This window comes from Chiloscyllium plagiosum, unplaced genomic scaffold (assembly GCF_037043375.1).
Source record: "Chiloscyllium plagiosum isolate Xiang-an unplaced genomic scaffold, Cpla_swu_hap1 HiC_scaffold_20, whole genome shotgun sequence".
Lineage (NCBI taxonomy): Eukaryota > Metazoa > Chordata > Chondrichthyes > Orectolobiformes > Hemiscylliidae > Chiloscyllium > Chiloscyllium plagiosum.
The window spans coordinates 51,090,191-51,102,808 of record NW_028270158.1 but is presented as its reverse complement, the minus strand read 5'-3'; the positions used below and the strand labels follow the sequence as shown (position 1 = coordinate 51,102,808).

General features: G+C 41.9%; 1 protein-coding gene and 1 non-coding gene across 2 annotated transcripts; both read right to left on the bottom strand.

Annotated features, from left to right (window-relative positions):
• Window positions 1–992: 992 nt before the first annotated feature.
• Window positions 993–1,066, bottom strand: trnak-cuu (transfer RNA lysine (anticodon CUU)). The gene has a single exon. It is a non-coding gene; the product is annotated as a tRNA-Lys (tRNA).
• A 2,963-nt stretch (window positions 1,067–4,029) lies between these two features.
• On the bottom strand, window positions 4,030–11,526 carry bud31 (BUD31 spliceosome associated protein). Its single transcript, XM_043711295.2, has 4 exons — window positions 11,380–11,526; window positions 9,825–9,947; window positions 7,741–7,907; window positions 4,030–4,254 (listed from the first exon to the last, which is right to left on the bottom strand). The coding sequence occupies exons 1-4, from the start codon at window positions 11,471–11,473 to the stop codon at window positions 4,204–4,206; spliced, it is 435 nt and encodes a 144-aa protein (XP_043567230.1). The 5' UTR covers window positions 11,474–11,526; the 3' UTR covers window positions 4,030–4,203.
• Between the last annotated feature and the right edge of the window lie 1,092 nt (window positions 11,527–12,618).

Genomic DNA, 12,618 nt, shown 5'->3' with positions numbered 1-12,618 from the left:
TTGGAATAGTGTTCTGATACAGCTTTGTTTATGTGTGTTGGGATGGTTGCTGGTGTAGTTAAGTATTTGGTCAGTGTTTGTCAGTTTTCTGTATACGCAGGTTTGTAGTTCTCCGTTGTCCTTTCTTTCGACTGTGACGTCCAGGAATGCGAGTTTGTTGTCGGTTTCTTCCTCCTTGGTGAACTTTATGCCTGTGAGGGTGTTGTTGATGATGTTAAATGTCTCTTCTATCCTGTTTCGTTTTGTGATGACAAAGGTGTCATCTACATAGCAGACCCAGAATTTTGGTTTGATGGTTGGTAGGGCTGTTTGTTCTAGTCTTTGCATTACTGATTCTGCTGTGAATCCTGATAGCAGAGATCCCATGGGTGTGCTGTTGGTTTGTTTGTAGATTATGTTGTTGAAGGTGAAGTGGGTGGTGAGGCACAGGTCCACTAACTTCATGATGTTTTCGTTGGTAATGTGATTGATGGTGGTTGGATGGTCTCTAAAAGTGTGTGATGGTCTCTAAAAGTGTGGTAAGTGTTTTCTTTGCCAGGTCGATGTTGCCTCACCACCCATGGAAGCCATCATGGAGCTATTTAATGTAAATATGGTAATGAGGTAAGAGTTGCTGAGGTTAGATTGGTTGATGTGGCTATGAACTTTTGAAACCATTTTGATAAGATTAGGTTCTCTATAGTGTGGAAACAGGCCCTTCGGCCCAACAAGTCCACACTACCCCTCTGAAGAGAAACCCACCCAAACCCAATCCCCTACCCTATATTTACCCCTGACTAACGCACCTAACACCATGGGCAATTTAGCATGGCCAATTCACCTGACCTGCACATCTTTGGATTGTGGGAGGAAACCGGAACACCCGGAGGAAACCCATGCAGACACAGGGAGAATGTGCAAACTCCACAGACAGGTGGGAATCGAACCCAGGTGCTGTGAGGCAGCAGTGCTAACCACTGAACCGCCCAGAGATAAAACAAGCTTAGTAGGAGCGTCCCTGAGTGGGCTTGAACCACCAACCTTTCGGTTAAGGGCCAAACGCGCTGACCTATTGTGCCACAGAGACTGGTGAAGATACCAGCTGATAAAATTCTTAGCAAGACTGAAGCCCATTTGCTTGAAGGGGCAGTGACTGACTGACTATACACAGAATTGGTTACGGCTCAGAAACCAGCATCCTGAACTACTGTTTCTCAGATGTCCAGCAGGAGTCAGTGTTGGGGCACATTTGTTTATATAATTTGTGACTGCAGAGCAAAATTTCAAAGTTTGAAGATGGCATAAACCTGTGCTAATAATGAGATATATAGTGACATACTGTGGGAGGATATGGACAAAAAAAAATGGGGAGACACATGCCTGTTAAAATTTAAGGCAGAATTGTGAAGTAATAGATTTTGATTAAATGAAGAGGAGCAATAGGAATAAACTGTGCAATCTCAGGGTGAATGCAGGAATAGGGAAGTGTATGGACATCGGTAGCCAACTCTTTGAAGGTAGCATGGCAGGTTGAAAATCTGTTAAAAAGATGTGGGAACCTTTGTTTTATACTCTGTGCTTCTATTTACAAACATAGGGAAACGCCGCCAGGTTTTCCCAAAGACTGGTTATATTCCAGCTGTAATATTGTGATGATTACTAGTGCCACACTTTATCAAGAATTTCAGAGCCTTAGAGAGGGTGCAGAGATTTATGAGAATGATACATGCAATGCTAGACTTTAGTTATGAGAGACTATAAAAATTATGGTTGATCTCCATTCAAGTAAAGGTTCAGAGAAGATAAAATGCGCAGGATAGTACAGATGCCATGTTAGTGTCCAGAAGGTGGCAGATGTAGGAAAACTTGCCAGAAAAAAATACTACAAAAGACGTACAAATTTCTTATACCCACGTTATTACAGGATGTTTGAAGTGGATTCACCTTTTGGATAGATAGTTTTTTTAAAAAATTGATGACAGGATGTGGCCTCCACTGACTATACCAGCATTCATTACCCATCCCTAATTGTGTAGGAGGTAGTTAAGAGTTTGTGGGCAGCATGGTGGCTAAGTGTTTAGCACAGCTGCCTCACAGTGCCTGGGACCTGGGTTCGATTCCAACCTCAGGCGACTGTCTGTCTGAAGTTTGCACATTCTCCCCATGTCTGTGTGGGTTTCCTCCAGGTGCTCCAGTTTCCTCCCACATTCGAGTCAGGTGAATTGGCTATGCTAAATTGCTCATAGTGTTAGGTGCATTAGTCAGGGGTAAATGTAGGGAAATGAGTCTGGGTGGGTTACTCTTTGGAAGGGTCGGTGTGGACCTGTTGGGCCGAAGGATCTTGCCACACTGTAGGGAATCTGATCTAATCAAATCTAATTTCTGCGAGTCTGATGTCACATGAGGCACGACTAGGTAAGAGTGGCAGGTTTCCTTCCCTAAAGGACACTTGCTACATTGCAAAAAATTGCAAGGCTGTAGGTAAAGAACACGGCAGTTGGTGTAATTAAATAGCTCTTTCCTAGAGCCAGTAAAGGCAGTGAGCCTAAGAGTCTCCTCCTGTCATTCTTTAATTGCCAGCTCTCAAGCTGCTGTCAAGTCACTACTCATCTGGGAAGCACTGGCCTTTCATTTCCAGCACCATTACCGCAGGGCCAAGACAACTGTTTTGACTTTCTGATCTCTTCAGGACAAGCGTGGTCTAGTTTTTTTCAAAAGACCAGTTTTTTTTGTTTTATTACCCATTTACTAACATGGGGTTTCACAGTTATTTTGTGTTGAAAAGCAAGTGGAGGGAGGGTGTCTAAAGAAACAGGAATTGTAGATAAATGATCGAGAGCCACTTTCTAAACACAAGCTAGAAACAGTAAAAAGGGAATTTAAGATTTTACTGAAGATCTGTAGCTCAGGTTGTGGTTGAAGTTGTTGGTCAGTTCGTTGAGTTGGTTGATTTTCTTGCAAACATCTGGGTGACATCTTCAGTGCAGTATTCATCCAGAGACTACACAGCACTGAAGAGGTCACCCAGGAGGGAGACAAACGTTGCAAGAAAAATCAACCAGCTCAGCAAACCGACAAGCAACTTCATTAAAAAGGGAATGTTAAGCTAAATGATAAACTTATTTGTAGTTTACAGATTGCCACTAATCATGCCGTCAGATTTACTGAAATCCTAGAATAAACATATTAAGTATTTATGTTGAAAATATGGTTCCAGCCACTTATCCCTTTTAGGGTGGAATATAAAACATTATTGTGAGATTATACAGGAGAACAGTATCAATCTTGTTACTTATACACAACGTAACCCTGAACCCCAGGTTAATATATTGCAATAACACCTTGCTTTTAACATACAATGTACTGGTGTAACTGGAATCAAGATTTGACTTATAAGCTAAGTGTGGCAACTACAGCATTAGCCCATTACCCTTATACTGCATGCCCTTGGAAGTAAAAGACTGACATTTGCTGTAGTGAGGAATATACTTCCCACACCAGCGACCCTTTAAACAGGATGAAAGTCATCTACATTCCTGATAAAAAATTAAAAATGCACATCTATCACATCAGGACCAAGTTGACATGACGGTTACAATTTGCATGCATCAGTGTTTACTTTTTTAAAACAGAAAGGTCAGAATTTCCACTCAAGACACTAAAAAAAGGTTTTGTTTTGTAGGAAGTTTAAACAAAACAACAGTGCAGGGAAATGAACAAAGACTTTATTTCACAGAAACTTTCAATGCAGATCAAATCAACAGTCAGAAAATAACAGAAATCTTGAAATTGGATGTAGAATAGGATGACCTTCAATTATAGTTGATTGTTGATGTAATTGCTTTGAAGGAATGAGCCAGCCCAGAGTAGCCATGGTCATCTTTTAAAGGCTGTCTGCAGAAACCAAAGGTGTAATTGCACAAAAATAAAATTCCCTCCCTTTGTAACATGGCGATTCAGAGTGGACATGGATGCCATCTGGGTCCATTTGTGCATTACACTGGTTCCATAACTATTTGTTATTTTATAAAGACTATGGCACTCCAAAGCTTCAGTTTTAAAATACATTTTAATTCATCATACTCCATGTCAAGGAACAAAGCTACCTAGAAGAGAGCTACAGCAAACACAGTACATCTTGTCATAATTATGGTCCATATATTGAGTCAAAATAAAACTGGATTATACACAAATTAAAACCCCTTTAATCCAATAAGGACAATTTCAACCAGAGCAGCCTCTGCATCCACAGTGTGTGCACTCAATAATCCTGCCCTGTGAGGGGATAAAAGAGAAATGGTTATAAAGCAGTCTCAACCTGAATTTTGATGAGCACAAGAAATCTGAACTACTCATACCTGTACAATTCGCCAAAGTTAATCCCTGGATTATCGCTTTCTTCTTTCTATCCTGGGCCTTAGCAATATCATCTAAGCACATGGGTTTGAGTTTAGCATTGCCCTCAGCGTCACCCACCAATTTCCACTAATTCTGTTGTTAGGCCACTTGTCCCAATATCCAATCCTGAATGAGGTGGCATTTCCTGATTGGCAGGACCAACACCAACACCATAATCGCTGAGAATACTTATTCTCAGCGATTATATCCATGCTTTCAACCAACTTGGTTCAATGTTACAGCTAAGCTGCATGCAGACAACCAGAGGAGCATGAAAGGTATCACACAGACTCTGTTCTATGCTAAATGGCAGACAAAATAAAGTACCCCACCCATTGTGAAAACTACTGACAGTGCAAAACAATAAAATTTCAGAGGGGGCAGTCGGCCCTATTTGCTTGGATAAAAACAGAAAGAACTGCAGATGCTGTAAATCAGAAAAAAAATCAGAAGTTGCTGGAAAAGCTCAGCAGATCTAGCAGCATCTGTGAAGATAAATCAGAGTTAATGTTTCAGCTCCAGCGTCTTTTCCTGAGAACTGTCCTGAGGAAGGATATACATAAATGATCTAGCGGAAGATATAGCTGGTCTGATTAGCAAGTTTGCAGATGACACTAAGATTGGTGGAGTAGAAGATAGTAAAGGGGACTATCAGAGAATACAGCAGAATATAGATAGATTGGAGAGTTAGGCAGAGAAATAGCAGATGGAGTTCAATCTGGGCAAATGCAAGATGATGCATTTTGGAAGATCAAATTCAAGAGCAAACTATATAGTACAAAGGAATATAGTACAGAGGAATCTTGATTATCTGGCATTTGATTAACTGAATTTTGGATTATCTGAACAAGATCGCAAGATCCCGATGCTTGGCTAACTATATTATCTGGCACTCGATTAACCGAATGAAATACTCCCCACCCGTGTCCTTCGGATAATTGAGGTTCCTCTGTAATTGGAGGAGCCCCGGGAAAAATTGATGCACAGCAAGATCTGAGTGTTTAGGTCAATTGTACCCTGAAGGTGGCAACGCAGGTCAAGGCATACAGCATGCTTTCCTTCATCAAACAGGGTATTGAGTACAAGAGTTGGCAGGTCATGTTACAGTTGTACAAAACTTCGGTTTGGCCACATTTGGAATATAGTTCGGGTTGCCACATTACCAAAAGGATGTGGATGCTTTGGAGAGGGTGCAGAAGAGGTTCACCAGGATGTGGCCTGGTATGAAGGGCACTAGCTATGAAGTCAGGTTGAGTAGATTAGGATTATTTTCATTAAAAAAGCAGAGGTTGGAGGGCGGGACGTGGCTTGATTGAGGTCTACAAAATCATGACAGGTATAAACAGGGTGGATAGCAAGAAGCTTTCCCCCCCCCCACAGAATGGGGGACTCAGTCACTAGGGGTCATGAGTTCAAAGTGAGAGGGGAAAAGTTTAAGGGAGAGATGCATGGAAAGTTCTTGGTGGGTGCCTGGCACACATTGCCAGCGGAGGCGGTACAGGCGGGCATGATAGTGTCATTTAAGCTGCATCTAGACAGATAATGAATGGACAGGGAACAGAGGGATACAGACCTTTAGAAAATAGGCGACAGGTTCAGACAGAGGATCTGGATCAGCACAGGCTTAGAGGGCCAAAGGGCCTGTTCCTGTTCTGTACTTTTCTTTGTTCTTTGTTGAAGGGTCACCGGACCCAACACATTAATTCTGACTTCTCTGCACAGATGCTGCCAGACCTGCTGAGCTTTTCCAGCAATTTTTGTTTTTGTTCCTACTTGCTTGGGGTTTCTTCTGAAATCTCTTACCAGAACCCACTGTCCAAGGGTTTCAATATTCCTGTCAATATTTTCTTCAGCTTCACATCTTTCTTTATCTATTTACACTTTGTGAAATATTTTCAACACAGTAAACTTAGATAAAATTTTCAAATTACTACATATCAAAATTGTGGACCTTTGAGGCAAATCTGGTTGAAGTTGGGGTTCATATTACAACTTCCAAATAACAATGACATTTCTGTCCCAGCTTTATGATCTAAATCAGCTATCTAACCATCCTCAAAAGCACTCCACCCAGTTTAAAGAAATGGCAGTACCTCTGCAGTGTAAAATATTGGGGGATTTTAGCTATTAAGAAAAATTGGATAAACTGGATTTGTTTTCCATCGAACACAGCAAGTTGAGGGGTGACCTGACAGAAGTTTCTAAAGTTGTGAATGGAAGGTGGAAAGTATGAGGCTTTCCCACCCTCCCAGGGTGGAGGGGTTAATTACTAGGGGACACAGGTTCAAGGTCTCAGGGAGGGGAGGCAGAGTTCAAAAGAGATGTGCGAGGCATGTTTTTCATATGAAGGGTGGTGAGTACCTTGAATGCACTGCCAGAGGATGTGGTGGAAGCAGACAAAATAGCAGCATTCAAGAAGCACCTGGATGAATACAGGTCGCTCTGTTATAACATGCATTTTGTCAACGCCAATTCACCATCACGCCATTGACAAATTGGTGACACTGTTTCTACAGCACAAACTTTTAGAACGTGTTGGCTGTATCGTGATTGCAGCACCAACATTTTAAGTGCTGTTTCTAAAGCATGATTGCACAAGAATGCAACCATCTTGTTACAGAACTGACTGTACACTAATTGGAAGGGAATAGAGAGATACTAATCCAGTAAGTGAAGATAGATTTAGTTCAGAAGGGCAATCTGAGTCAATGCAGGCTGGAGGGCCAAAGGGAGTGTTCCTGTGCTGTACTGTTCTAATGGTGTCTTGAACCTCAAAGTTCTGTCCATACATACACAACAATAAATTATTTAACACAGTGACATGCTACCCTAGAGAATTTTATATTTTATGCACTTTTGTCTAATCTAAATCTTGCATATTGACCACAAGGAAGGAGATTTGACATTCAAAACTGAATGGAGTTCATGAAACATTGACGATACAGAATTAGAAAATTGCGATCTTTACAATGTATTGTTTTTTTAAATTATTTTTATATAACTTATGAAATTATCTTTTAATATTAATGTTTGAATTATATGTATATATTAAATTATTATCCATTAAATATGTGAAGTGTGCATTATGGGAAGACTTCACACTGAAAATACATCCCGATGAAGTATGCTTCAATATTTATATTTTTAATTATTGTAAACTTTTTAGAAGTCAGACACTTGGGTGAATTATTAATTTGTCACAAGCATACCGAAAATGTAAAGGAGTTTATAGTTTTTTTTCACAACGGTATGCTTAAACAAATAGATGTCAACTTAAATGTCACAGCTCTGACTGATTAAGTTTGTGAGCTCTGAACAGATCCACTGTAGAGAGGAGATCTCAGTGTAGAAAGAGAGACTCACCACTTCAAGCTTGCTCTTGGGGACCCTGCAGATGCAGTTTGTTCCAAAATTGGTATCTCGGGTCTGAATGCAGCGAAGACAGCACAGGTTCTCATAGCCCTGTTTCTTCCACTTAGCAATGAGATTCTTGTCAGCATATCCTTCCCTTATACAATAATCATAGAGCTCTACAAAACAAGATTGTGAAAGAGCCCACTTAATTATAGTGAATTAATCTCAAAATCTTCAGAACTATCAGACTAACCATTGTGCACTGTGAATAGGGCCTGTACGTAGGACGGACAAACAAAACATATTACTCGCTCTTCCCAGGATTTAAACACCAGTTACGTGGCACTCCAATCTTTCACCAATGCAATAAATTTGAGTGCATGAGAAATCACACTGCCAATGCTGCAATTACTGAAATAGCAGAAAGCACCAATTATCAGTTTCCTGCCTGGCTGCTGGAACTTAATTTCAGATACATTGCAAATACTTACAGGAGCTTTGTTCGCTATAAAACACACTAAAACAGGGGAAAATGTCAGAAATTCCAATACTAATGCACAAATAAACACTGATGGACATGCATATTAAACATATACACAAGAAACACGGTCACAGTAAGGACTGATTATTTTAATCAACTTTGTGTCCTATTATAAAAGAAGCTGGTTGCTTCAGTTTCTTAATATTCTGGAAGGCAATGAATGAGAAAGAAAACATCTTTCAAAAAAACCAAGAAAAAAAATTGTAAACAATTATAATATAGTAGCTCGTGCAGATTCCAATTTTACACCACAAAAGGTTTCTATGAAGGCCTCCCTTCTAAAATGTGCCCCTTAGCTGAGGCTCATTTACCCTCATGTTAAATCGCCACCAGTCATCTCTGTCTAATGAGATAGCAGCCCGACGGTTGCCTGGAACTGTGGCAATTTTAATTTTTCAGAAGCCTGGGTAAGCAAATCAGTGAAAAGTTGGATGATTCAATTCTACATGACACCAGATATTTCAGCATTTGGAAAATTTCTAAAGCCTGACAGGATTCAAGATGATTAACTGAACCAAATTTAGCTGCTTCCCCATGTAGAGATGATACTGGAATTTACCTGACAAAGTAAAAGGTGAACTAAACAAGCAGAATGGTTATTGGTCAGGTAAGATTTCTCTGATCAGTTTCCTCCTAAGGAAATCAAAGTCATCAAACAAAACCCACTCATTGGATCCTGTCAATTCCAAAGTGTCAATCATTGTAGTTTTGTTCTAGATATGGATGTCAAAGCATATGCCAGGGGTGAGGTGAGAATGGATCCTTCAACCAAGACATTTGACCAAGTATGGCACAAAAAGGCACTCGAAAAAAACACGAATGGGAGCCAAATGGAAAGCACTTCCAGTAAGAGAAGTGATATACAATGCAAAGATGACTGTCATTGTTGGATATCATTAATCATAGCCCAAGGATGTAACTGCAAGAGATCTTCAGGTAAGGATCTTCAGTTCACCTGTTTACAGCTGTTTTAGCAATGATGTTCCCTACATTACATGGTCAGAAGTGAAGGCTTTTGTTTGTGACTTCAGCATTCAGCATAATTCGCGTTTCCACCAATAACAAAGCAGCCAATACTAGCTGACAGCAAGACCTTAGTTAATGTCTGGTCTTGTCTGACAAGCAGTGGATAACATTTCTAGCAAATAAGGATCAAGTAAAGATCAAAAAACAAAATGGTTTTCATCCCTATAACTTGTCAAGAATACAGAGTGGGTGAGTATCCAGGAGTCTTCATTAGCCGGAAACTGAACTGTTCCAGTTATAATAGTGTTATTACGATGGCTGGGCACAGGCTGTATAATCTGTGAAGAATGGTTTACCTCCTGACCAATTCAAAACTTTTCCATCATCGAGGTATCTCAAATCAGAAGTGAAGTGGAACACTAAACAATTTGCCATGAGTCATCATCAAAAAGCAGATCATAGTACTTTGTTAAGTCAATATCACAGTGAATGCACTCAGTATCTATCCACCGACATCTGTAACAATGGCTGCAATAAAAAAAAAGCAGCAACTCAAAAAGGTTACCTTAAAACTTTCCTTTCTTACCTCTGCTAATTGCCTTTCTTTTATAGAATAGATCAAATATGTAACGTGTTCGCTGGTGGTGCAATCTGAAGATAGGCCACAGTGACTCTACTTTCCTCTTCCCTTCATGAGGCTCGGTTTCAGCTACAAAAAGAATGAGTAACAATATAGTGGAAAGTCAAGATACGAGACTTTGTTGCAATTAAATACCTTCATAAAAGTAATGGTACTTCACTGAAACCTCCCTTTGGATACAATGATTAAGGACTCACATTATATTAGGATTATATATATACACACAGGAAAACAGTAATTGCCTGAGGATAGTCAAACCAATTCATAATATCAATGAATATCCATACTTTCTTCCAGAAACATTGATAAACTTTATAAATGACAGCATCTAATCTTATAAACCAGACTTTCAGGAATCTGCAGGGCAAGGGTAGGAATTATTCCCCCCTCTGGATGATCTTTGATTCATTAGTTCCCAGATTTCCGTGATGCAAGTATTCTTCACGCTACGTATTCACAATATAATTCTTTACCTCTTCCAACTGTTGATTGAGGAATTAAAATTAGTGAATTCACTTTCCTTAAAATGTATCAGTTCAGTGGTTAGGCTGGTAATCAATACTGTTGATGACAAGTTACACTGGCTATATGTGAGTGAGGAGAATACTGTGCCATTTTAAAACTTCTCACTTTAAAAATATAACTTCTTTTATACATCCTCTAGTTCTTCACCATATAATGTGAACATGCTTGGGGGCAGGTAGGTAAGCTGATTCCAGCAACATTCCAATGCTATTTTCCTCTTAACTTCAAGGCAGTGCTCCAGAAATCCATGATCTCTCAAGCCATTCTCAGCATTTGTCTCCAGCACCTCTGACAGAAATTTAATTCCCTAGCCAAGACTGCGTCCTCCCTCTCCAGCTACAGTCTAAGGTTGAAGCAGGCTATTTGCAACTTGACTTCCTTTCTGTCCCAGAGGGCAGTAAATCTCAGCATCCAGGTATGTCAATGTATGTCCCTCGAACACTATTTCAAAAATACATGATCCGATCATTTTAAGTGAGAGAAAAATACAGTTGATACTGGAAACATGCAACAAACAACAAAAAGTGCTGGAGAAACTCAACAGGTGCGGCAGCATCTGTGAAAAGAAAACAGAGTTAATGTTCCGAGTCCGGTAATAACTGTCCGAAGAGTGTCACGCTGGACTGGAAACGTTAACTGTTACACTCTCTGCAGGGATGCTGTCAGACCTGCTGAGTTTCTCCAGCACACCCCACGATATCCATCACGAACATGTTGTCATTTGTGGGATCTTGCTGTGCACCAACCAGCTGCCGCGTTTCCCCCATTTCACAGCAGCGACTCTTATACCTCGGAAAGCATTTCCGTTGCTATAAAAAACACTTTGCGGAGTCCTCGAGCCGCGAGAGGCGCTACGTAAATGCAAGTCTCCCCTAATGAACTACTCGCGGCCTTCTCTCCCCTCCAACTCCCGAAAGAGGGGGAAAAAAACAATTTTTCCCCTTCCCCGTGCGCACCCCCCTCTCCTTGGGCTCACCCTCTCGCATTTTCTGGTCCAGTTCATCCAGGGTGGGTTCGATCAACTCCCAGCCGTCAGGAGGCGGCTTGCGGCTTCGCTTCACCTTCGGCATCGCGGCACATCCGGGACCAACGCCGTCCCACAAATAATACGTCACCGCCTGTCGGGTCCTCCTGTACCCATAGGCCCTTAGTAAACACGTCACCAGCCTGCCTGGAGATAAAATTGGGTCAATGTTCAGAGAATGAACCTAAAGACAATAAGTTGGCCTGCAGTCAGGATTGCTAGTACAACACCTGAAGGTGCTAGGTATTTGGTTCGGGGGGGCTGGGGTGGGTGCCAAGTCTTGGGAGGAGCGTATCAGCAAAGTGAGGCAGAAACTGGGCAGCTGGAAGCTACGGTCGCTCTCCATCGCGGGAAAAAACCTGGTCATCAGGTGCGAGGCACTGTCATTGCTATTATATGTGGCACAGGTCTGGCCTATTCCCAGAACCTGTGCCGCTGCAGTCACCCGGACCATCTTCCAGTTTATATGGAGGTCAAAGATGGACCGGGTCCGAAGGGACTCGCTGTACAAAGATCTGGGCAACGGGGGAAAAAACACACCCAATGCCACCCTCACCCTGATGGCCGCCTTTGTGTGTGGCTGCATCAAGCTGTGCGTGGATCCCTGGTACGCAAACACGAAGAGTCACTGTACTGAGGTTCTACCTGTCCCCAGTGTTGCGAAGGATGGGCCTGGCCTCGCTGCCACGGAACGCTCCGAGTAGTTGGACTGTTCCGTATCACCTGTCCTTCGTGGAGAAGTTTATGAAGAAAAACACCTTTGACCACAAGTCCATCAGGAAGTGGTCAGCACGTAGTGTCCTTGAGACCCTTCGGGAAAAGGAGAGGGCGGATCCTATCGAGCGGTTCCCTGAGCAGACTGTCAAAGCCATTTGGCAGAATGTCTCATCGCCAGAACTTTCCAACAAGCACCAAGACGTGGCTTGGCTGGTGGTGAGAAGGGCTTTGCCTGTGAGATCCTTTATGCACGCACGGACTCTCAGCCGCACCGCACGCTGCCCTCAAAGCGGCTGCGGGCGGGACAAGACTGTCATGCACCTCCTTCTGGAATGTGCCTGCGCAGAAGTCTGGAGAGGAATGCAGTGGTGTTTGTCGAAGTTCGTCCCGAGCGGCACAGTGACACAGGACTCCGTGCTCTACGGCCTGTTCCCTGGGACGCACACCAAGACGACATCAACTGTGCCTGGAGGA

Excerpts from the sequence above, each read along its gene's own strand:
- bud31 (XM_043711295.2), bottom strand. The coding sequence starts at position 11,473 with ATGCCGAAGGTGAAGCGAAGCCGCAAGCCGCCTCCTGACGGCTGGGAG. Across the intron at positions 9,948-11,379 it reads GGACCAGAAAATGCGAGAGG|CTGAAACCGAGCCTCATGAA; the intron begins GTGAGCCCAAGG and ends TTCTTTTTGTAG. Across the intron at positions 7,908-9,824 it reads AAGAAAGGCAATTAGCAGAG|AGCTCTATGATTATTGTATA; the intron begins GTAAGAAAGGAA and ends CTTGTTTTGTAG.